This window comes from Poecile atricapillus, chromosome 8, assembly GCF_030490865.1.
Source record: "Poecile atricapillus isolate bPoeAtr1 chromosome 8, bPoeAtr1.hap1, whole genome shotgun sequence".
Lineage (NCBI taxonomy): Eukaryota > Metazoa > Chordata > Aves > Passeriformes > Paridae > Poecile > Poecile atricapillus.
Genome location: NC_081256.1, coordinates 26,238,534 through 26,260,000, shown reverse-complemented (window position 1 = coordinate 26,260,000; position 21,467 = coordinate 26,238,534). Strand labels below are relative to the sequence as shown.

Here is a 21,467-nt window from a genome sequence, read left to right as displayed (position 1 = left end):
CTCAGTGGGTTGGGTTGGAAGGGATGCCATGTGCATGGACACCTCCCACTATCCAGGTTGCTCCAAGCCCCGTCCAACGTGGTTATTTTTTCCCAAATCCCATCCATCCCCTCTCTCTGGCAGTGGGAAGCCATTCCCTCCTATCCTGTCACTCCAGGCCCTTGCTCAGCAACGCTTCACATCTTACAAAAGAAATATATATATTTTCTCTGTCAAAAAGCAAAAGTCCCGCACTGTAATTAAAACATAAATTCCATTATTTTTCCCAGCTGTTTCCCTACCTCAGGCTGCTTGTTTTTATGACAATTCCTGCAAGTTGCCTTTACCTAAATATTGTATCAAGGATGAATTGTCCCTTCCTGGGCCATCCCTGTTGATGCTCCTGGATGCCGATGGGATGGAGCTGCCTTGGGCTGTGCTGAGAGCTCAGAGTTATCCTGGGGCTGCTCACATTCCTCCCCCTTCCGCACCCTCAGGATTGTGTCAGAATCAGCCTCTCTTGCCTATGGAAACATCACCTATTTTTCATTTCCAGCTTCTTCACCCACTTCTTCTCAGTGACTGATGCTTCCCCAGGCAGCTCGAGGGATGGGGCAGGGAACCCCCCCTGTCAGGCTTTTCCTGGTTTTATTTTGCCTCTGTGAGTGTGAGTGGCACAGAAAGGAGGGCAAATGGCATTTGTGATGGCCAGCCCCGTGGGGTTTGGTGGCACCCAGGGGTGCTGGTTTCCCAAAGGTGGGATGTGTGCTCAGGAGGGCAGGGCAGGGCAGGAGGAGTGCCGGGGATTCTGCTCCGTGTCCATCCCCAGCAGCCGTGGGGGCTGCGGATCACGCCTGGCACGGATGGGATGGAGCCCTCCCCACTCCTCTCATTTCTGGCAGTAACTCGACTCCATCAAGGTTTTTTTTTTGCACGGATAACGTAATCCCCTCAGACATTTGAAATCCTGCACTTTAAAAGCCTCGCTGCAGAATGACAAAGAGTTTTTTTGCTCTCGCTGCCGGGGTCGGCCGGTGACGAAGCGCGGCGGGGGCAGCGGCGTGGGAAGGGTTCTGGGATGAGCTGGGATGGGTTCCCCGGAGCCCAGGAACGGCCCCAAAGCATCCCCAGGCGCTGACCCCACGGCTCTGCAGCCCTGGACAGCTGTGCCCCTCTGGCCTGTGCTCCCTGTGAGCTTGGACCCATCTCCTCTGCCTTATCTCCATTTTAATGCGTCATCTGCAACTTGTGTGAGCGTGCAGGAAAACGCTGGGGAGCTGCAGCTGAGGCGACCACCTACGCAGCCGGTGGCCCCAGGAGCACGGGAGAGGAGCTGGGAAGTGAGGAGGGAGCCAGGGAACGGGGGCTGGATGCCCTTCAGGCCCCTGTGCCATCCCCTGTGCCGTCCATGCCCGGCCTGGCTGCTCCTCCTGTGTCCCAGCCCGGTGCCCACTGCCCAGGGGCCACCTCCTGCCTTCCCCCTGCCCTTCCCCAGCCCCTCAGCACCGCCCTGCTCTGGCTCTGCAGTTATTCCACCAGCAGCACTTCCCTGTTTTCTATCCCCGACCTCATCCTGAACATCCCTGCTCCTGTGTGGAGCAGGTGAGGCAGATGCACAGAGGGACACCTGAGGCTGTGCCACGGACGGGGAGTGTCCCAGGCCAGGCTGGACAGGGCTTGGGGTGACCTGGGGTAGTGGAATGGGATAATCTTCAGGGTCCTTTCCAACCCAAACCATTCTGGGGTTCTGTGATCCATCTCCTCCTACCCTGAGGCAGCAGGAAAGCAGCGCTGCTCCAGGAGCACGTGATCCAAATCAAATTCTCTTTTATTTCTGTAACAGGTAGGAGATCACACAGCAGTTTGCAAAGCAGCAGCCACGAGCACAGTCACACAGTGCAGGTGTCAGAGTGAGTGCCAGAGCAAAGTGAGGGATGCACGTGCTCAAGTAAGGGAAGGAATCTGTGTTTTCAGCTCACACAAGTTGGGCCACCTACGCTGGTCCAGCTGCTGCAGCTTTGCGTGTTTATCTGTGCTTCTCATCAGTTGAGAACTGAGGTAAAAAATTCCTGAGATTTGATGCTTGGCCCAAATATCCGAACGTCATCAAGCCAGGAGTGTTTGGACAAGGCTCTCAGGGGTGACGGGTGGGGTTGTTGGGGTGCCTGTGCAGGGCCAGGGGCCAGACTGGAAGGCTTTGGAGTCCCTTCCAGCTCTGGACATTCTGTGATTCTGAGTTTGCTGCAGCTTCATGGCCTGGAGCTGTCCTGGCTTGTGTCCACATGAGGAACCTGCTGCTGGAGGTGCTGCCTTGGTCTGAGCACCTGAAGGTCCCAGGGCCATGGGCTGCTGGGGGGGTGAGGTGACACCGTGGGGATGAGGTGACACCATGGGGATGAGGTGACACTGTGGGGACGAGGTGACACTGTGGGGATGAGGTGACACCCATAGGGATGAGGTGACACCATAGGGACAAGGAGACACTGTGGGGACGAGGTGACACCATGGGGATGAGGTGACACCGTGGGGATGAGGTGACACCATAGGGACAAGGAGACACCGTGGGGATGAGGTGACACTGTGGGGACGAGGTGACACCCATAGGGATGAGGTGACACCGTGGGGACGAGGTGACACTGTGGGGATGAGGTGACACCCATAGGGATGAGGTGACACCGTGGGGATGAGGTGACACTGTGGGCATGGACGGGCCCATCTCATCTGGGCTGTCTCTCGTGGATGCTCCGGAGCTGTTTGGGTCATGCTGGGGTGGAACAGATTCCATTTGGGAACAGGGGATGTTTCCCAGGGCCAAGCAGGAGGGTGGAGCAAGGAAAGCTGCTCAGCAGGGTTTGCTCGAACCCACCCTTTTTATTTGGCATTATTGAGGTTTAACCCCGTCCTGCCCAGCAGGGAAATGTCCCCTTCAGAAAGCCCCGAAGCCTCCCAAAGCTGCGGCTCCACATCGCTGCCATCACCGCGGGTACCGGCGGTCATTTCGAGCTGCTGGGCGTGTTGTGAAGTGTTTTGTGCCCAAAATGAGAGACACAAAGCATTATTTGCCTCTCCTCCCACCCACGGCACTTGGAGACAACCTCCAGCCACCGCTGCCTGCCCTGGAGGAGCAGCTCCTGATTGCCTGAGATCCGCAGGGCTTTGGGAAAGCCAGCCCTGAGAGCAGGAGAGTGCCCAAGTTAATTAACAGCGTCAATTAGCATCTCCATGGGGCTCAGCCTCGGCTCCCGGCGAGCCTGAGACCCATGGATGGGGAGAAATGGATGTACCCGAGGTGTCAGCACGGGCTGAGCATCTCCCAGGATGCTGCTAAAAAACGGAGAGCAACTTTTTAACATGGGCAGACAGCGCTGGGACACGGGGCAAGAGTTTTAAATGAAAAGAGGAGAGATTTAGATTGGATGTTGGGAAGAAATTCTTGTCTCAGAGTGTGGTGAAGCCCTGCACAGGCTGCCCAGAGAAGCTGAAAGTGTCCAAGGCCAGGCTGGACAGAACTTGGAGCAGAAGGTGCCCCTGCCATGGCACTGGATGGGCTTTAATGTCCCTCCAAGCCAAACCATTCTGGGATTCTGGGATTCTGGGATTCTGCTGTCTTCCTGCAGGAGCCAGGGATGGGGCTGGAGTCAAGGCCAAGTCAGGTGTGTCACTGTCCCCATTCCACAGGTGCCAGCTGAGGGACATCAGATGAGCTGCAGAGGGAGAGGGAAATGGGGAGGGTCTCTGCTTTCATCAGGATTTTGGTGTCTCTTGAAACATCCCCTTTTTTTCAGGGAATAAATTACATATTTTATTCATTTTCAGCACAGAAAGGAGCGGTTCTGGAGCCCTGATGGGGATGTTTCTAAGCAACGTTGTTTTCCCACCACCAGCGTCAGGAACAGTGACTTTTTTACTTTTTTTTTTATATATATTTTTTCATATTTTTGTAGCAATAAGACAAACTCTCTGCAGTTTAAATCAGGAAAACTGTGCCATGATTTCCCCAGTTTGGCTGTATCCCCCCACCTCTGAGGGGGTGTGTGAGGGGTCCCCTGGGGGTCACCTGCCTCCAGGTTGCTGTGCAGGCACCATCCCCTCAGGTTTTATTTTGGTAGAGTTTGGCTGCTGTGGGCACGACCACAGACTCAGGGCAGTGAAACCAGGCTTGGAACAAACCAAAAACAGCTTTATCTGAATTCTGTGGAGCTCTCCCAAGCCTGGTGATTCTCCTGTGGGTGTGGACTCAAAAATGTTTTAGTCATTGTATATGTTATTGCAGAGATTTTATTTAAAACTTCTGGTTTTGCATAGGGGGAAAAAAACCTTTCTCTCCTTCTGTGTCTCATTTCTGATAGATGGATGGATGAATAAATGCATGGATGGGGAGGTGGAGAGATGGATTCATAGACAGAAGGGTGGGTGGATGGATGGATGGATCAATAGATGGATGGATAGATAAATCAATAGCTAGATGGCTGGATAGATGAATAGATAAACAGGCAGATAGGATGGTTATCCTGATCCCTTCCAGCTGGGAATACTGGAAGGGAAGGGGAGGTTTGGGCTGATTTGGGAGTTGATTGAAGTGGCCAAACCCAAACTCTCCAAACAGTGAAGGGCAGCAGGGCAGCAAATCCCCACCTGGATAAACACAACTGTTGTGCTGTAATTGCTCTGTCCCTGAAGGACACAGGAACCAGTCTAGGGTAATGAGGTAATTAAGCAGCACGAGAGTCTCAGGCCATAAATCTGTGCCAGGGAAGGGGGTGGCTGTTTCTCGTGTCCCTGTGTGGGGTTTGTGCTGCTCTCACAGCCCGCTGTGCTCTGAGGAGCTTGGCTGATGCACGGTGAGTGCAGGAGGATAACAGAGCTTTTCCTCAGGAGGGGAATTGTCCTTCCCCTCCAGTGGTGGGGGCAGAGGGGTTTGCCCTGGGCTGTGTTTGGGAGGATGGAGGTGGCTCTGCAGGGCCAGGGACAGCTCCTGCCCCTGGGTCCCTCAGCCCAGTGTCCCAGCGCTCTGCCACTGATGGGCTCTCCCCAATTCCCCTGCTCCAGGATTAATTACAGCCACACAATTCCAATTGTTTCTGCACTGTGCCACAGGAGGCAGCCCCATTCCTGCTGCGTGGTGCTTTGCAGGGATGTTTTACCCCTGCTTTCTCTCCTTTGGTAACAGTGTCATTTAAATGGCTGTGCTGGGCAGTGCCGGTGTCCCCTTGCAGGGCTCTGCTGTCTGGGCGGTCACACACATGTTCCCACCTGGGCTTTCTTCCCTAAATCCTTGATTTGTCTGCCAGAGCTGTGCCTCATCCTCCCCCTGGGCCCTGCTCTCCAGTTCTCCTTTCTCCTGGCTCCCCAGGATGCTGTGCCTGCTCCCCTGGGAGCTCTCTGCTCCAGGCTCATCCCACATCTCTATGTACATATATAAATTACAGATTCCTTTAGTTCTCCTTCAGCTCTGGCTGCACAGTCAGCACTTACCCTTCCCAGGGAATAATTCAACTCCAAATTCCCATAAAAACCATGAAGGAAGCATGGGGTGAGGGAAGAGGCAAAAGGAGGACTGGGAATTTTCCATGTCTTCCAAGATCCTTGCTGCTGCCCTGTGTTGAAGGAGGTTTAGGGTGGGCACTGCTGGTTTAAGGCAGGATTCTGTGCAGTATCCGCTTTCCAGGAGCAAGGGAGGGTGAAACCAAATCCCAGGGGATTTTTCCTTGTAATGTGGCCTCTGTTGGAGATTGGATTATGTGTGTAATGCTAACTTCAGTTAAAAGAGTCTTGAAAACCTGGGATATTTCCCCCTGTCTTTTTGCTGTCAGGTTTTATCCCAGATAGCTCTGTGCTGCTGCAGGATGTGTTGGTCCTTCCTTTTTCCCTTTGTATCACTTCTTGACTTTCTGACATTGAACCACAGGGCTCTTGAAGCCAAAAAACTGTCACCTTGACCTTTTGTGTGGATGTTGGACCCCAGTGCTTTCTTTGGCCACAGAACGAGCTCTCCTTACCCAGCACTCCCAACTGGATGCATCTCTGTAGGATTTTCCTTGGTTTTGCCCATCGTCTGCTTGCAGTTAAGTGACTGACAAGCAAAATGATGGGGTTTCCCCCAGATTTGAGGAGCTGGAGGCTTTTGCAGCTCTGGGTGTGTCCTCAGGGCTGGATCAGGTGGCTCCCTGTCCTGCACAGACCGGTGTCAGACCCCGAGCCCATTACATTTAACGAAACAATTAACTCGGGCATATTCAGCTCTGCAGCAGCCCTGGAGTGCCTCTTTGAGCAGCATTTCTGCCCTGGGTGAAGGACTCGGTGCTGGGGTGTGTTTGGGTTGTGGGGAGCCAGGTGTGGTCCCCATCCGGGCTGAGCTGCTGCTGAGGAGCCGGGAGGAGCTGGAATGGGGAGAATGGGAATGAGTGAGGGTGAACACTCACAGAGGGAAGGTGAACTGGAGCCTTTGAGCCCCAAGGATGTGATACCCGGGGGGGCTTTCCCCTCTGCTGCAGGCAGAGAAGGACTGGCAGCACTCGAGCTGAGTTTTCCAGGTCTCTGTGCAGCTGGAACAGCCCCATCAGCTGCAGAGCTGATGCCCACCAGGAAAAATGCTGAGCTCATCCCGGGGAAAAGCCCTTCAACCACTGGGCATGGGGGCTCTGAGCTTGTGGGTGATGGGGGAGGATGAGGAAGGAGCAGGCACAGAGTGGCAGGAGAAGCAAGGCTGGGATTGTCCCGGAGCAGAGGGGGTGACCAGCCCCGTGGCTGTGCCATGTCCTGTCTGGCAGGAAGGTGCCATCCATGCCCTGCTGGGCTGGCAGCTCCTTGCCAGGAGGACCTGCTGGCAGGGACGGGCTGGGTTTGGCAGCAGCTCCTGGGGGTGATGCCCCAGCTCCCTGCAGAGCTCCTGCCCTGAGCCTGTTCCTCAGCAGTGATGTGTCCCCATGGAAAAGCCCAGTCAAGGGAATGTCAGCCCTGCCTGGCACTGCTGTGCTGGCCTGGGCCGTGTTTGCAGTGTGCCAGGCCTGGGCCATGTCTGTGTTTGCTGTGCCTCAGAGCTCACCAGACCCAGGCCTGGGCCATGTTTGTGTTTGCTGTGCCTCAGAGCTCACCAGACCCTGGGCTGTGTTTGTGTTTGTGTTTGCTGTGCCTCAGAGCTCACCAGATCCTGGGCCATGTTTGTGTTTGCTGTGCCTCAGAGCTCACCAGACCCTGGGCTGTGTTTGCTGTGCCTCAGAGCTCACCAGATCCTGGGCCATGTTTGTGTTTGCTGTGCCTCAGAGCTCACCAGGCCTGGGCTGTGTTTGCTGTGCCTCAGAGCTCACCAGACCCTGGGCCATGTTTGTGTTTGCTGTGCCTCAGAGCTCACCAGGCCTGGGCCATGTTTGTGTTTGCTGTGCCTCAGAGCTCACCAGACCCTGGGCTGTGTTTGCTGTGCCTCAGAGCTCACCAGATCCAGGCCTGGGCCATGTTTGTGTTTGCTGTGCCTCAGAGCTCACCAGGCCTGGGCTGTGTTTGTGTTTGCTGTGCCTCAGAGCTCACCAGACCCAGGCTGTGTTTGCTGTGCCTCAGAGCTCACCAGGCCTGGGCCATGTTTGTGTTTGCTGTGCCTCAGAGCTCACCAGGCCTGGGCTGTGTTTGTGTTTGCTGTGCCTCAGAGCTCACCAGGCCTGGGCTGTGTTTGCTGTGCCTCAGAGCTCACCAGGCCTGGGCCGTGTTTGTGTTTGCTGTGCCTCAGAGCTCACCAGGCCTGGGCTGTGTTTGTGTTTGCTGTGCCTCAGAGCTCACCAGGCCTGGGCTGTGTTTGCTGTGCCTCAGAGCTCACCAGGCCTGGGCCATGTTTGTGTTTGCTGTGCCTCAGAGCTCACCAGACCCTGGGCTGTGTTTGTGTTTGTGTTTGCTGTGCCTTAGAGCTCACCAGGCCTGGGCTGTGTTTGTGTTTGTGTTTGCTGTGCCTCAGAGCTCACCAGGCCTGGGCTGTGTTTGTGTTTGCTGTGCCTCAGAGCTCACCAGGCCTGGGCTGTGTTTGCTGTGCCTCAGAGCTCACCAGACCCAGGCTGTGTTTGTGTTTGCTGTGCCTCAGAGCTCACCAGGCCTGGGCTGTGTTTGTGTTTGCAGCGTGCCAGGCCCTGGTTCTGTGTGCTGAGCTGGCTGTGACTGTCCTGCCTCGGAGGTTTTGGTGACCTCAGGGAGGTTTGTATGGCCCCACTGTGGGCACTGAGAGGGGCTGCCCTGTGCTCTGCCCCAAACCCTCTCCCTCCTGCCCCTTTCCCCTGAGGCCTCTCCAGTGGCCATGCCTGGCTCAGCTGTGGCCCAGCTTTGGGCACCACAGCAGCGTGCTGCTGTTTGGCTTTGGACTCTGGCTTTAAAAGAGTTCAGAGCTGAGCTGCTGAACTCCTTCAGGCCTTTCTTGTGGTGCAGGTTTGGGGAAAAGGCCGAGGAAAAGGAGGCAGTGCCAGATTGGGAGGTTGGAATAGACTGAAGAGGACCAGGGTGGCTGCAGGGATGGGGCACAGCAGCAGATAAACTCTGGGTGCTCTGTGTGTGCTGTGGGAGGAGAACCATTGCTCCACGCCTGCAAAGCACAGGCAACTCTGGCAGGAGAAGCATGATCGCTGTGCTAATGAAAAACCAGGAAAGGATGGATCAGAGCTGACTTTTAATCAGCTGCTTTGGCCAGGCAAAGTGATCCTCAGAGACCAGAGGAGCTGCTTTGTCCTGTCTGATGGCAACTCTCTTACAGAGAGAGTTCCTTCCCAAAATCCCTCTGGCAGTGGGAAGCCATTCCCCCTTGTCCCAAATCCTTCTCCAGTTCTCCTGGGGCCCCTTTATCCCAGAACCTCCAGGTAAACACCCTGAGCTCACTGGCACAGGCACCCCAGCAGTTTTCCCAGCAGGATGCTCAGCTCTGCAGATGCTCCTGATGGACTGGGATTTGTTCCCATCACCGTTCCCAGCACCTTCCAAGCCCTGCTCCCAGCACAGCCATCCTCAGGGATCTGCTGCCAGTTCAGCTGCAGGGATGGAGCTGGTTCATTGTCTCAGAGCCCGGAATTAGTGCAGTGGAAGCACAAAAAGCTTTCACTGCCCCGTTACTTAGAGACAGCCCATTGATTTCACTTGGCAGCTGTGCAGCTTCAGGCACGTGTCTGTCTGTCTGTATGTCTGTCTGATCCAGCTCCATGTGCATCCACCCGGGTGCTGCAAAATCCCTGTCAGTGTGGGCATGCACGAGTGTTTGCTTGGTGAGGTTTTTGTTGGTTTGTTTCTCCTCTCTCAGGCAGAGGAGAAGCAGGTCTTGAATGACAAATTCCAGACAAATTCCTGCTCTGCAGGAGGAAGCAGCGCTGGGCTCGGTGGCTGTGAGCTCTCAGCCAGCCCAGGCACCCCAGTGGGACCAGGACACAGCTGCTGGGGACACACCTGGGGATGCTCTCCAGGCTGGGCCATGGGCTCAGGAATCCTCCTGCCCAGCAGCCTCCCAGCTCCCTTTGCAGGGGGGATCTCACCCTGCAGGGATTTGGCATTTCCAGCATCAGTTTCCCAAATATCCGGGTCAGGTGTGCGCTGAGCAAATGGCAGAGCTCTGGAAATCGAAACACGTTTCTGCCTAGATTTGTTGGCTGAGCAGACTCTTCATGGGGCTGGGTATTGCTCCCTGGAGCAGAACTGGGTGTGTTTTACCCCAAAAACTGCCTGGAGTGGTGCTGTGGAGCTGTGGGGAAGGACAGGGCAACCAGTGAGATCTGGGCATCCTATAAATGCAGGGAATCCCCACAGGGATGCACTCACACTGCCTGCCCATACAAATACATTTCTCTAGAGATATATAAAGGGGTGTGTGGAGAGGATCTGTATTTGCACAAATACTGGGAATATCTCTGTGTGTAGATATATAAAGGGTGTATTCATGAATATATAGATTTAAAGGGTGTATGTGTGTATTTATGTAAAAGGTTACATGTAAAGGATATGTGTATGCATAGAGCTAAAGGGTGTATGATATAAATATAATATAAATAATAATATATTTATATATATAAAGGGTGTATGTGTAGATGTATATTTATATTTATGTGGGGAAAGAAGTTCATGGCTGAGCTGTGCCCACGGACTTTGAAAAGCAAAGAACAGGTGGGTGAGAAAATGGATTAAACCCCTCTCTCCTATAAAATAATTGGAAGCTGTGTGGGAATGAACAGCAGCACTTGATTCCAAGGAGCATTCTGGGGTGGGTGGGCTGTGTCCAGAAGGAATGCAGGAATCCCCATCCCATGGATCTGGAATTCTGGAATTCCTGCCCCCAGTGCTGCAGCCCTGGGGCTTTGCCTTTGAACCTCCCAGGGGTTCCAGTTGTGCTGGGGAGGATGGGGCATCATTTGTGCAGTTCTGGGCATGGATGGGTTTGGTGGGCAGGGTCCAGCTGTGCTTGCACTTAAAAGATAGGGGAAAAAAAAAAAAAAAGGAAGGAAAAATATAAAAGGAATAAGGAAGAGAAAATAGAACACACACACAAAAAAAAGGAGGTCAGTGCCTGCCCTAGCTGTGTGTGCTGCAAGCCTGGGGGCTCGTGGTGCTGGAGATGCAGCTGCAGCTTTTCAAACAGACCTGCAGGTCAAGGTCCTGTGCCTCCCAACATCTTAAATTCCCATTAGCAGCAGTAAATTTTGGATGCAGCTGTGCATTAAGGAGTCCTGGAGGAGTGGGAGGATGGGCAGTCCTGCCCCAAGGTCTGCCTGGTGTTGGGCTGGTCCTCCTGCCCCCCTGGGATGCTCCTCAGGGAAATTGTGCCGTAGGAATAAAAACCTGAAGTGGTCGGGAAATCCAGTTTGGAAAAATGGGACGAGCTGAAAGTGCAGGTCACAACCTGGGGTGTTGTGTCCAACCCCTTCCCTGACCCTGCCTGGGGGCCAGCAGGGCTTTTTCTTCTGTTTTGTTTGATTTGGCTTCAAATAACTCAGCAGGAGCAGCAAAAAGTGCAGGGGCTGTTTGAGGTGCTCTGCAGCAGTGATTTTTACCTCGATCCTGCCCTGTGGCAGGGGGGTGGAACGGGATGGGCTGTAAGGTCCTGCCCACCCAAACCACTCTGGGATGCTGTGAAAGCGCAGGGAGTATTTGTGGGACCCCAAATGATGTTGGGTGTGAGGTACAGCTGAATGGATTTGGGTTTATTCCCAGCCCCTGAGCACTCAGGGGGGAGGATGGCAGCACATCCACCCTTCCCCAGCCTGGGTGCCCAGGTCACACTGTGGGAGATCTGCTCCTTTTGGAGGAAAACACAGGATTTGGACAGAAGCAGTGGCTTGTCTTCTCCAGCTGCTGCTTTCCCATGGGGTTAAGTTGTGGGTCCCTCAAGGGCTGAACTGTATTTTCTAATTATTTTCTTTTCCTTCCAGAAACCTTGGGAAGTCCGGGCTGAGAGTGTCGTGCCTGGGGTTGGGTGAGTACCTGTGGCCCCCTCCCCCAGCACAGCCAGGGGAGCTGTGTGAAATTCCTCCTGTGTGCCCAGTCCCTGGGAGGAGCAGCCTGCAGGATCCCATGGAGCATCCCCAGGAGCGCCAGCCTGGGCTGGGGCACGGCTCCATCCCATCCCCTTTGATCCCATCCCATCCTCTGTGTGCCCTGTCATCCCCGCTCCACTCTGGCTCCAGAACCACAGAATTCCTCATCAGTATTTTATCCCCTCCATGTTTTCTCAGGAAGGGCATCCATGGGCAGGGGCAGCGCTGGCCCCTGGCTCGTGGAGAGCTCCTGAAGGCTTTGCTGGGGTGAGAAATGCTCTGCTGGAGCTCAGTGCAGCACCTGCACTCAGAGCTGTGCTTGTGATGGAAACCAAGCCCTGGAGGGAGGAGGAGGAGGCTGTTTCCTCACTGTGAGCTCTCTCCACAGTGCCAGGCTGAGCATCAGGAGTGTGGTCCCACCCCCTGGGATGTGCAGGAACCCCCCTGGGATGTGCAGGAATTCCCAGGGATGGAATCTCTGCTCCACCACAGCCCTTCCAGCCCCGCTCCTTGTTCCTGGGGGTCAGAGGTGCTGCCACAGGGAGGTGCAGGCACCACTTTAGGTTGCTTAAAGAATCACTGAGAAAGGCACCAGTGGACCCAGGCTGAATATAGATTTATCAAATGTAGAGTTTGATGACACATTCTATTTTCTCGCTGCATAGCCAGGGTACATGAAGGAAAATCAGGTTAAAGTCAGAGTGCAGTGGTTCCAGTGGGTTCCAGCTGGGACAGAAGGGTGGGATGCAGAGGGGGCTGGAGATCCTCCCATTGAGTCCTGGGGCTCAGAGCAGCCCCAGTGCCAAACTCAGCCTCAGCCTGGATCAGTGCTTCAGGTCTGAAGGATTTAGCAATGCTCAATCAATACAACAATAGCGGTGCTTAATCAGTTGACTAATTTAACATTTATAAAGTGACTCAATAGGATTTGCTATAAGCACAACAGTAGCTTAATTATGAATCTAAGCTAATAATGAATCTAAGATGGCAACATTCATGCTACACTTACTCAGAGTATTTAAATCAATTGATGTACCCACAGATCCAAGGAGTCTGTGGCAAACTATAAACCTGTGAAGCAGTTCAGGGAAACACTGCTGTCTGTAGCCTCACAACCTATGGGATACTGGGCTTTAGTCATCGGGAAATTTCCATCCTGGATGCAATTTGGGTTGGGAGTTGCTGGAATTTTCTTTGAAAAGTCCAATAATAATAACAATACTATTATTTAACAATTCCATTATTATTAGGTCAGAGCAACCTGGTCTACTGGGCAGTGTCCCTGCCCAACAGAGGGCTGGAATGGGAGGAGCTTTAAGGTCCTTGCAGCCCAAACCTGTGATTCTGTGATTACTCTGCTCAGGCTGTTCAGACAGAAAATTAAAGCCTTGGGGCTGTTTGTTGGAAATCAGGAGCTTGTTAGAGCACAGGTTGTGAGAGCAGGGAGTGTTGGGGTAAGGTCCAGGGGGTTACCTGCCCAGGTGAGCACTGCCAGGATGGAGGTGGATGAGGAGGTGTCTCTGCCTTGGGCCAGGTGAGGACCTGGGCTCTGCCTGATCCTTCCAGCCCCATCCCTGCCAGGGCTGCCTGCTCCCAGCCCCTTTTCCCAAACATGCTTTGGGATTTGGTGTTAAACTGGAGGCAATTGTGAAAGTCACCCTGTACCACAAGACCCGTTCTGCCAAGAGCTCTTCTGGTTAAAATAGCCCCAGCCTTGGAAAAGACTCGTCTTGTCTGTGCAGAGGTTTTATTTATCAGCCTCACAGCTTCCCCAAGTGCTGCTGTTGTGGTGGAGGAGAAAAGCCACGGGAAGGAAGTAGCAGCAGGAAAAGAAAAAAAAAAAAAAAGAAACCAGTTCTGCAGAGCTTTTCTTTGATTTCAAGCGAGTGGAACTGCAGCAGCATCTAAATATACTGAGCCTTTGTGAGTGCAGCTGTGCAGGGGCTGGGGAGGCTGCTGGGCACCTCCTCCTGCTCCAGCACTGTGAGCCCTGCAGCCCCTGCCCGTGTGCAGGAAAAGGGGAGCTGGGAAGCCTGAAATCCAGACATTCCCTGGAATGTGCAGGTGTTTCTCCTACAGCACAGCAGCTTTTCTCTGGATTATTGTTTTGGATTGGAAGGACCTTAAAGTTCATCCTGTTCTCTCCCTGATATGGCAGGGACACCTCCCACTGTCCCAGGCTGCTCCCAGCCCCATCCAGCCTGGCCTTGGGCACTGCCAGGGATCAAGGGACAGCCCCAGCTGCTCTGGGCACCTGTGCCAGGCACCTTCCCTGCCAGGGAAGGATTTCTCCACAATATCCCATCTAAATCTCTTTTCTTCCAGTTTAAAACCATCCCCGTTGTCCTACCTGTCCCTCTGCAGATCCATCAGGTGTCTGCTCCCAGTGCTGGCTTATCTGACTTCCCTAAATGGCTTCTCTCTTGCAGTTCCCCAAAAGATAAATGTGTTTCCCTGTGTTCTCTGCAGCATGGAAATCTAATTTAGGGCTCACTAAAGTTTCTGAAGGCTCAGCAGTCTTCTTCAAAAGCCTTGCAAAATCTCAGCAAGGTGGGAGTGTGCTTCATCCTGCGGGATGAAAAAGTGGAGGAGAATGGGAAGTGGGGCAGAAATCAAAGGTGGGCAGGGCTGAGGCAGCGGGGACCCTTCAGTGACATCCTGCTGTCCTGGCTCACGTGGCCATGAGCTGGGTCCTGGCAGCGCTGCTCTGCAGCCTTTCCCAGGCAGGGAGAGCTGGGGAGCACCCTGAACTCTCAGAGCAGTGCCTGACCCTCATTCCTGGATACTGGAGCTCCCACGGAGCTGGGACTGCTCAGCCAGGCTGAACTTCCCTGGGGAATCCCAGTGCCAATCCCTGCTCCTGCCTGGGACATCCCAGTGCCAATCCCTGCTCCTGCCTGGGACATCCCAGTGCCAATCCCTGCTCCTGGCAGGGACATCCCAGTGCCAATCCCTGCTCCTGGCAGGGACATCCCAGTGCCAATCCCTGCTCCTGTCCGGGACATCCCAGTGCCAATCCCTGCTCCTGGCAGGGACATCCCAGTGCCAATCCCTGCTCCTGCCCGGGACAACCCAGTGCCAATCCCTGCTCCTGCCTGGGACATCCCAGTGCCAATCCCTGCTCCTGCCTGGGACATCCCAGTGCCAATCCCTGCTCCTGCCCGGGACATCCCAGTGCCAATCCCTGCTCCTGCCCAGGACATCCCAGTGCCAATCCCTGCTCCTGTCCTGGGACATCCCAGTGCCAATCCCTGCTCCTGCCCGGGACATCCCAGTGCCAATCCCTGCTCCTGGCAGGGACATCCCAGTGCCAATCCCTGCTCCTGGCAGGGACATCCCAGTGCCAATCCCTGCTCCTGCCCGGGACATCCCAGTGCCAATCCCTGCTCCTGGCAGGGACATTCCAGTGCCAATCCCTGCTCCTGGCAGGGACATCCCAGTGCCAATCCCTGCTCCTGGAAGGGACATCCCAGTGCCAATCCCTGCTCCTGAGCATTCACCCCCTGCTTTGAGGAGTTACCTCCAGTGGAGCCCTTACCTGGGGCTGCCGTGAGGCTCCTTCCTTGGTGCTGGATCCAAAATGTGCCTGTGATGCCAGGGAAAATGTTTTTCACGTGTCTAGTTCAGGCTGGGCCCTGCCTGTGGATTCTTCTTGGTTTAGAGAGTGTTGAGGCAGCCTCCAATGAGGTGATGAGCCCTGACTGAAAGGACACGAGCAGAACAAAAGCAGCCACTCCAATCCCATGGACAAAAGGTCACAGCTGGCTACAAAAGTGGGTTTTTTGTGAGCCCAGAGGGGTGAGGTGCTGCTCCTGCCCTCCTTTGCTCTGGGGATGAGGTTTGGCAGGGCCAGAGCTCCTGCAGGGACAGGCTGGGGTCAGCCAGAAGCCCTCTGTCCCTGCAGGGGTGGCACTGCCAGGGTGGGGTCAGCCAGAAGCCCTCTGTCCCTGCAGGGGTGACACTGCCAGGGTGGGGTCAGCCAGGAGCCCTCTGTCCCTGCAGGGGTGGCACTGCCAGGGTGGAGTGAGCCAGGAGCCCTCTGTCCCTGCAGGGGTGGCACTGCCAGGGTGGGGTCAGCCAGGAGCCCTCTGTCCCTGCAGGGGTGGCACTGCCAGGGTGGGGTCAGCCAGGAGCCCTCTGTCCCTGCAGGGGTGGCACTGCCAGGGTGGGGTCAGCCAGGAGCCCTCTGTCCCTGCAGGGGTGGCACTGCCAGGGTGGGGTTTGCTTTGGCATCACTCCCAGCCAGGCTTGGTGCAGAAATTCCCGTTGGGGGCGAGGATATCCAGCTGGAAAGCTGTTTTTCCAGGCAGGAGGGAGGAAGGTGATGGGCAAGGGGCAGCAGTGGGAAGTCTGTGTGCCCCAGCCCTGGGGCAGGGGATGCCTTTCTAAACCATGAGCTGGGATAGGAGAGAGACAGTGACTTGGAAAGGGGAAAAGGAGCAATTTAAAAAATATATCTTTCTTCAGTATATTTTTCTTCCCAAATGAGTGTGTTGGCTGAGGTTGTGAATCATCCTTGGCTGGTGTTTGAAATGCCAAATGTGCCTTGTGCTTTTTTTTGCCTTAGGTTTTTTATTTTTTATTTTCCAAAGGGAGGGGAGCAGCCTGTGCCACGCCGTGCCTCTGCTTTGGCTGGGGGTGCCTTCCCTGTACCAGAGCCTCTTCCTTCCCCAGCCACACTTGGTGCTTTAGATCTCACCTTGCTGAGCCAAAATTCACATCCCTGCCTGGTTTTTGTGATGGTCACAGAAAAAAAAATCCCCACCCGTGTTCTCCTGCCGATGCTCCTGTCCCCTGGTGTCCCCCAGCACTGGGAGGACACAGGGGGACCTCAGGCAGGGCTATCCAGCACCACAGATATTTATTTGTGCATTTCAAGAGCTTTAAAGTGCTTCTTATTCTCCTTTGAGGCATTGTGAGCTCTGGGGCTGCTCTCCCTGTGCCCCAAGCTCTGAGCACGTTGTCGCTCAGTGGGATGTGGTTTGTGTCACAAGGTGAATTTTGAGAGGATGTGCACTCTGTGGGGAGGATGAATAATTCCCTTCCTTCTCACCTGTGCACCTGTGTGCTGCTTATGCAAAAGAAAAAAAAAATCACTTTGAGATAAACAGTCTCAACCCATTTTTTGGTACAAACACGTTTTAATGTATTCCTGTAAAAATAACACCTCTGAAGCTTTAACATGGAAATCAGGCTTCATTTGGTTATTTTTTTTTTTTATCTGCATGAAGAAGCTTAAAGATAAAATGAAAACAGGTTTCAGTTTTATCTTTGTTGTGCAGGACTAGAGCATTTAAACTCCAATAATCAGAGAAAATACCTCTCCTGAGGTCTGTAGCCAGCAAGGTGTAGCAGGGGTACTCCTGCCCCATTATTATTGTCCTAATAGAGCTAAAGAAAATATAAAATTAGCTAGAAAATGTGTGCTCTTTGCTCATTTATTTAATTTCCATTTCATCTCTGATCTGTGGCAAACTCGGCTTTTCCAGCTCGGGTTGTTCTGCAGGAAGTCAGGAGTTGCAGTTTGAACTCACACTTTGTGCATCTTTAAATAGCTTTATTTGCACTCAGAGAAAACTGACGTATTAAAAAGATTCAGATTGGCCTTTTTTTGAGGGAAAGAGAGCAAGGTTCTGCTGCCAGAGATGATGATGTGGCTGTGCTCTGAGCAGGGCTGATCAAAGCTGCCCGAGCTCTTCCGCCCCTGCTCGGGGTTCATGTCCCGGCACCCAGGGACACCATCCCCCTTTGATGAGGGTCTGGGAGCATCTTCTGCATCTTTGCAAGTGCAGGCAGGCAGGGAACCTGGGATTTCTGCCCCTTTGCAGCATCAGAGCTCAGCCCTGGCACTGCAGTCTCTGTCCTGTTCAATTCCTGCTGCTTTGGGAGGGACTTCTGTCCCTGTCCCAGGCTGCTCCCAGCCCTGCCTGGGAAAACCTCACTGCGTTTTCCAGCCTGGAGCCTCAACCCCTCCAGAAATCAGGATTTTCAGTTCTGGGGGTTTTAAGCACCAAGTGAGCTCTGTCCCATGGGTTCAGTGACTGACATCTGAATTTCTGTGCAGTTTTGAGGAGTGAGGAGGGACTCCAAGGGGCTCTGAGGGCTGGCAGGAGGCTCAGGGGTGTCACAGCCCTGGCATCCTCACCGTGCTGGGGTCTGAGCAGGGTCCCACGTGGGACCTGCTGCTCCCCAGGCTCCCTGCTGCCTCCTTCCCACTGCCTTAGGAAATCTGTGTTCCTAAAATAAATATATACATACAAAATCTATAGATAGGAAATAGCGTTCCCATAGGAATTCCTTGGGGTTGGACCAGCTGACCTTTAAAGGTCCCTTCTAACCCAAACTATTTTATGATCTGGTTAAATCCACGCATTGCTTCCACCACAGGATATCTTAATTTTTAATTTTTTTATTTATTTTTTTTTAGCAACGATCATAACGAGATAATGCCTCAAGTTTTCCTAATAATAGACCAGGCTCAGCAACTGAGCCTAAACAGCAGCAGCTTTAGGAGCCAGCCTAGAGAAAGCACTGCCCCTGGGCTGTGCTGGCACTGGACCTTGGCTCCATGGAAAAGCTCCCAGGGAAAAGTCACTTTGGGCTGGAAATCTTTCCTGTCAGAAGAAATATTTCTCTTTTTTATGTCTTTATTTTTTTATTTATTCTAAATTTGACTTTCAGGATGATAAATACTGAAGTACAGATTTAAGGAGCCTTTAATTCCCCAAATGAAGTTGTGGCAGCATCATGAAATTTTTTCCTATTTGTCAAATTGAGGCTTTGGAAAATGATTTCTGGTTTGGAAAGAGCTTCAGATTTCAGGGCCTGGCAGAGCCCAAGGCCAGGTTGGACAGGGCTGGGAGCAGCCTGGGACAGTGGGAGGTGTCCCTGCCATGGCAGGGGTGGCACTGGCTGGGATTTAAGGTCTGTTCCAACCCAAACCATTCCAGGGTTGGAATCCAGCTCTGCATTTTGGCACCACAGCATCCCCTGGGTGCTGCCCTGGGCAGCTGCCTGTGCCAGTCCCACCCTGGGAGAAGGTGCCCTGTCCTGCCTGGCTGCAGGAGCTCTCTCTTGGGGCTGCACCACCCCCCGAGCCAGTTCACCCCATCTTAAACCCATTTAATCCCAAAGAGAATTTAGGTGAAGTCTCATTTTTGATGTCAAAAGCCTCTTGTAGTAACAGATTATTTTGTTTTCTCCAGGGACCTGGGTCACTTTTGGAGGTCAGATCTCAGACGAGGTGAGTCCAAAGCATGGAACAAACACCGCTCTGGGATATTCTTAAATTAAATTGTGGCTCCTGGAACCTTCCTGCACAGAGAGACAGAGCTCTGCCAGAACCCCCTGATGAAGCTGGCATTTCCAGAGATGGACTCAGAAGCCACATCCACCCCTCAGAGCCATCTCCTGTCCCGTGCAGCATCCCCTCCTTCCCGTGGTGCTCCTGCAGCGAGAATTGGAGCTGGTTTTGTGTGTGGACATAATGGGCAGCAGCCGTAAATGAGGCAGGGGCTGGCCTTAAAAGGTGGTTTATTTTCGACATAATAAGCTGAAACAAATGAAAATGAGCTCAGGTTTCCTCCATGGTTTTCCCTGGAGCAGATGGCTGCTGATCCCAGGGAATCATCCCTGGAGCACTGGGCTGCACGTGAGCTCCTCCAGCCTGGGTGCCCACAGATGTGAGCGCCTGAGGGACAGCAGCTGCCTGCCCCAGCACATGGAATAACCCCCAAAACAACTCTGGTGTGAGGAGAAGAGCCCAGGAGCCTGAATTCAAAGAGGTTTTCATTTAAATTCACCTGATCTTTCATGGTTTCACTGCTTCTCCTGGTGGGTCCCCAGCTCTGGTCCTGGTGGGTCCCCAGCTCTGGTCCTGTGGATCCCCAGCTCTGGTCCTGTCTCGTGTGGGATTTCTGGTGGTCAGTCAAGGCTTGTTTTGATGATCAGTTTGCACTCTGGTTCTCCTGCCCTGCTGGCTCACAAGAATTCCATGTCATGCATGGAAAAGCAGGACAGAAACGTCCTCAGGATGCTGAGCCAGATCCTTCAGCCCCTGGGGGTGCAGCATCCCCAGGGAGCAGCAGAAACCCCCACAAAATGACCTTCAGGCATTTCCATACCCCGTGGCATCTCTGGAGAGCTGCAGGAACAGCTGGCAGGCAGCCAAAAGAATCTTAAACTCCCCCTTTCTGTGTTAAATTCTGTAGATTCACAGAGTATCTCCTGTAACCCTATTAAATTCTTGGCTGCCTTCCTGCTAGCAAGCTCCTGTGAGAGGAGATTAATTCCTGCCGGGCTGGCTCCAAGGGGAGTTGATGTAAATCCATGTTCTGCTGTCTCTCCCTCCCTGGGTGCCCTGTTGGAGGTGTTCCCTGGGCAGGGGGTGTCACAGCCCTCCTGGCTGTGGGATTTCCCTGGTGTGGGATCTCCCTGCTGGCTCAGGATGGGGTTTGTTACCCTCTAACACTACTGGTGAATAAAGGTGGGCCCAGCACTTGGAAGTTTCAGCAGCCAAAAGCCCCAGTGTAATGTTACAGCCCATTTCTGTGCAGTTTCCAGAGCTGGTGTTTAACTCCAGCTGCTGAGCAGCTCTCTCACTGTTCCCTTCATTGCTTAGAAGGTGTGTGAGTGTGTGTGTGTAGGTGCTAAAAGTCTCTTTTCACCCAGGTGTTCACATTTTTTCTCTGTGGATTCTCCTGGGTTAGACCTCTTGTTTTCACAGGCACAAATGCTTTTGTTACCAGAGCAGATTGTTGTGCTGATTCTCATTCCTTTAGCTCTGTCTCATGGGAACTCAACAGAGCAGCTGCACTTACGTGCAATGTCCCCCAAAAAGAGACTGTTCCCCCAAAATGAGGACACCCTGCAAAAGGTGACTGTCCCACTGGTGTCCCCAGCTGCAAACGAGCACAGAGGGAGTGTGTTCTCCCCCAAGAGAAGACCATGCCCCCAGTGTCCCTTCCCCAGATGGGGACAATCCCCCCAAAGCCCCCCCAGCTGCAGCCAGGTCTCTCCTTCCCCTGCAACCAGGGTGTGAGGTTGAGTCTGTCTTCCTCATGGTTTTATAGGGCCTTTCTTTTGTAAGTTTTTTACTTGTATGCACCAGTCACCCCCAGCTGTCCACCCTGCCTCCCCAGGTGGCCGAGCAGCTGATGACCATCGCCTACGAGAGCGGCGTCAACCTGTTCGACACGGCCGAGGTGTACGCGGCCGGCAAGTGAGTGCAGGGCTGCAGAGCTGCTTCCACCTCCCTGTGGCCACCTGTGGCCACCTGGGCTCCCCCGGACTCCCCCGGGCTCCCCTGGGCTCCCCCGGGCTCCCCCTCCTCAGGGGCTGGGCTCTGGCCGTGGTTGGAAAGAGTGGGACAGGAAAACCTTTGTGTTTGGAGCCCTCATCAGACAAACCCCAAGGAATTGACCCAAAGGCTGGATGGAGTGCTTCCCTTGTGCCACTTGCTGTCGGCACAGGGAGGAGCAAACCCTGAGCAAGTGAAAAGTCAGGGTGGATCTCCACGGTGCTGGTGGCCTGGGGCTGTGGGAGCTCCAGGCACGATCCCAGCTCCAGCTCCAGCTCCGGCTGCTCCGAGAGCCACTGTGGGATGGGGAGCAGCCCCCTGATCACCGGGGTTGGGATGGTGGCCACAATTCCTGCTGGGAACAGCACAGGGGCAGCCAGCAGGGGATGGGGAAGGGGCTCTGGGCTCAGGGGATGGGATCTGCCCCAGCTGGGGAGGCAGGGGCTGCAGGCTGGGCTGGCTGAGCAGCCCCAGCCTCCCTCACACCGGGATCTCCCTGCACAGGGCCGAGGTGATCCTGGGGAACATCCTGAAGAAGAAGGGCTGGAGGTACAGTATGGCATTCCCTGCCCCCCTTGGCATTCCCTCTGCACTGGAGAACTTCCCACAGGAGCAGCCACAGCTTCCCAGTGCCCAGGGACAGCGCTGCCCTGGGATTTTTGGGTGTGGGATTTTATCCAGGACCCCGGCTCAGTTTTCACCCTCCA

At 54.0% G+C, this 21,467-nt stretch overlaps 1 protein-coding gene across 1 annotated transcript in view; it reads left to right on the top strand.

The window, feature by feature from the left end:
- Nucleotides 1–21,467, top strand: part of KCNAB1 (potassium voltage-gated channel subfamily A regulatory beta subunit 1) — a 59,133-nt gene that overhangs the window by 24,588 nt on the left and 13,078 nt on the right. The window contains exons 2-5 of the mRNA XM_058843782.1: nt 11,358–11,401; nt 18,668–18,705; nt 20,603–20,682; nt 21,265–21,309. Coding sequence (XP_058699765.1) covers nt 11,358–11,401; nt 18,668–18,705; nt 20,603–20,682; nt 21,265–21,309 — 207 coding nt within the window. The remainder of the gene's footprint in view (nt 1–11,357; nt 11,402–18,667; nt 18,706–20,602; nt 20,683–21,264; nt 21,310–21,467) is intronic.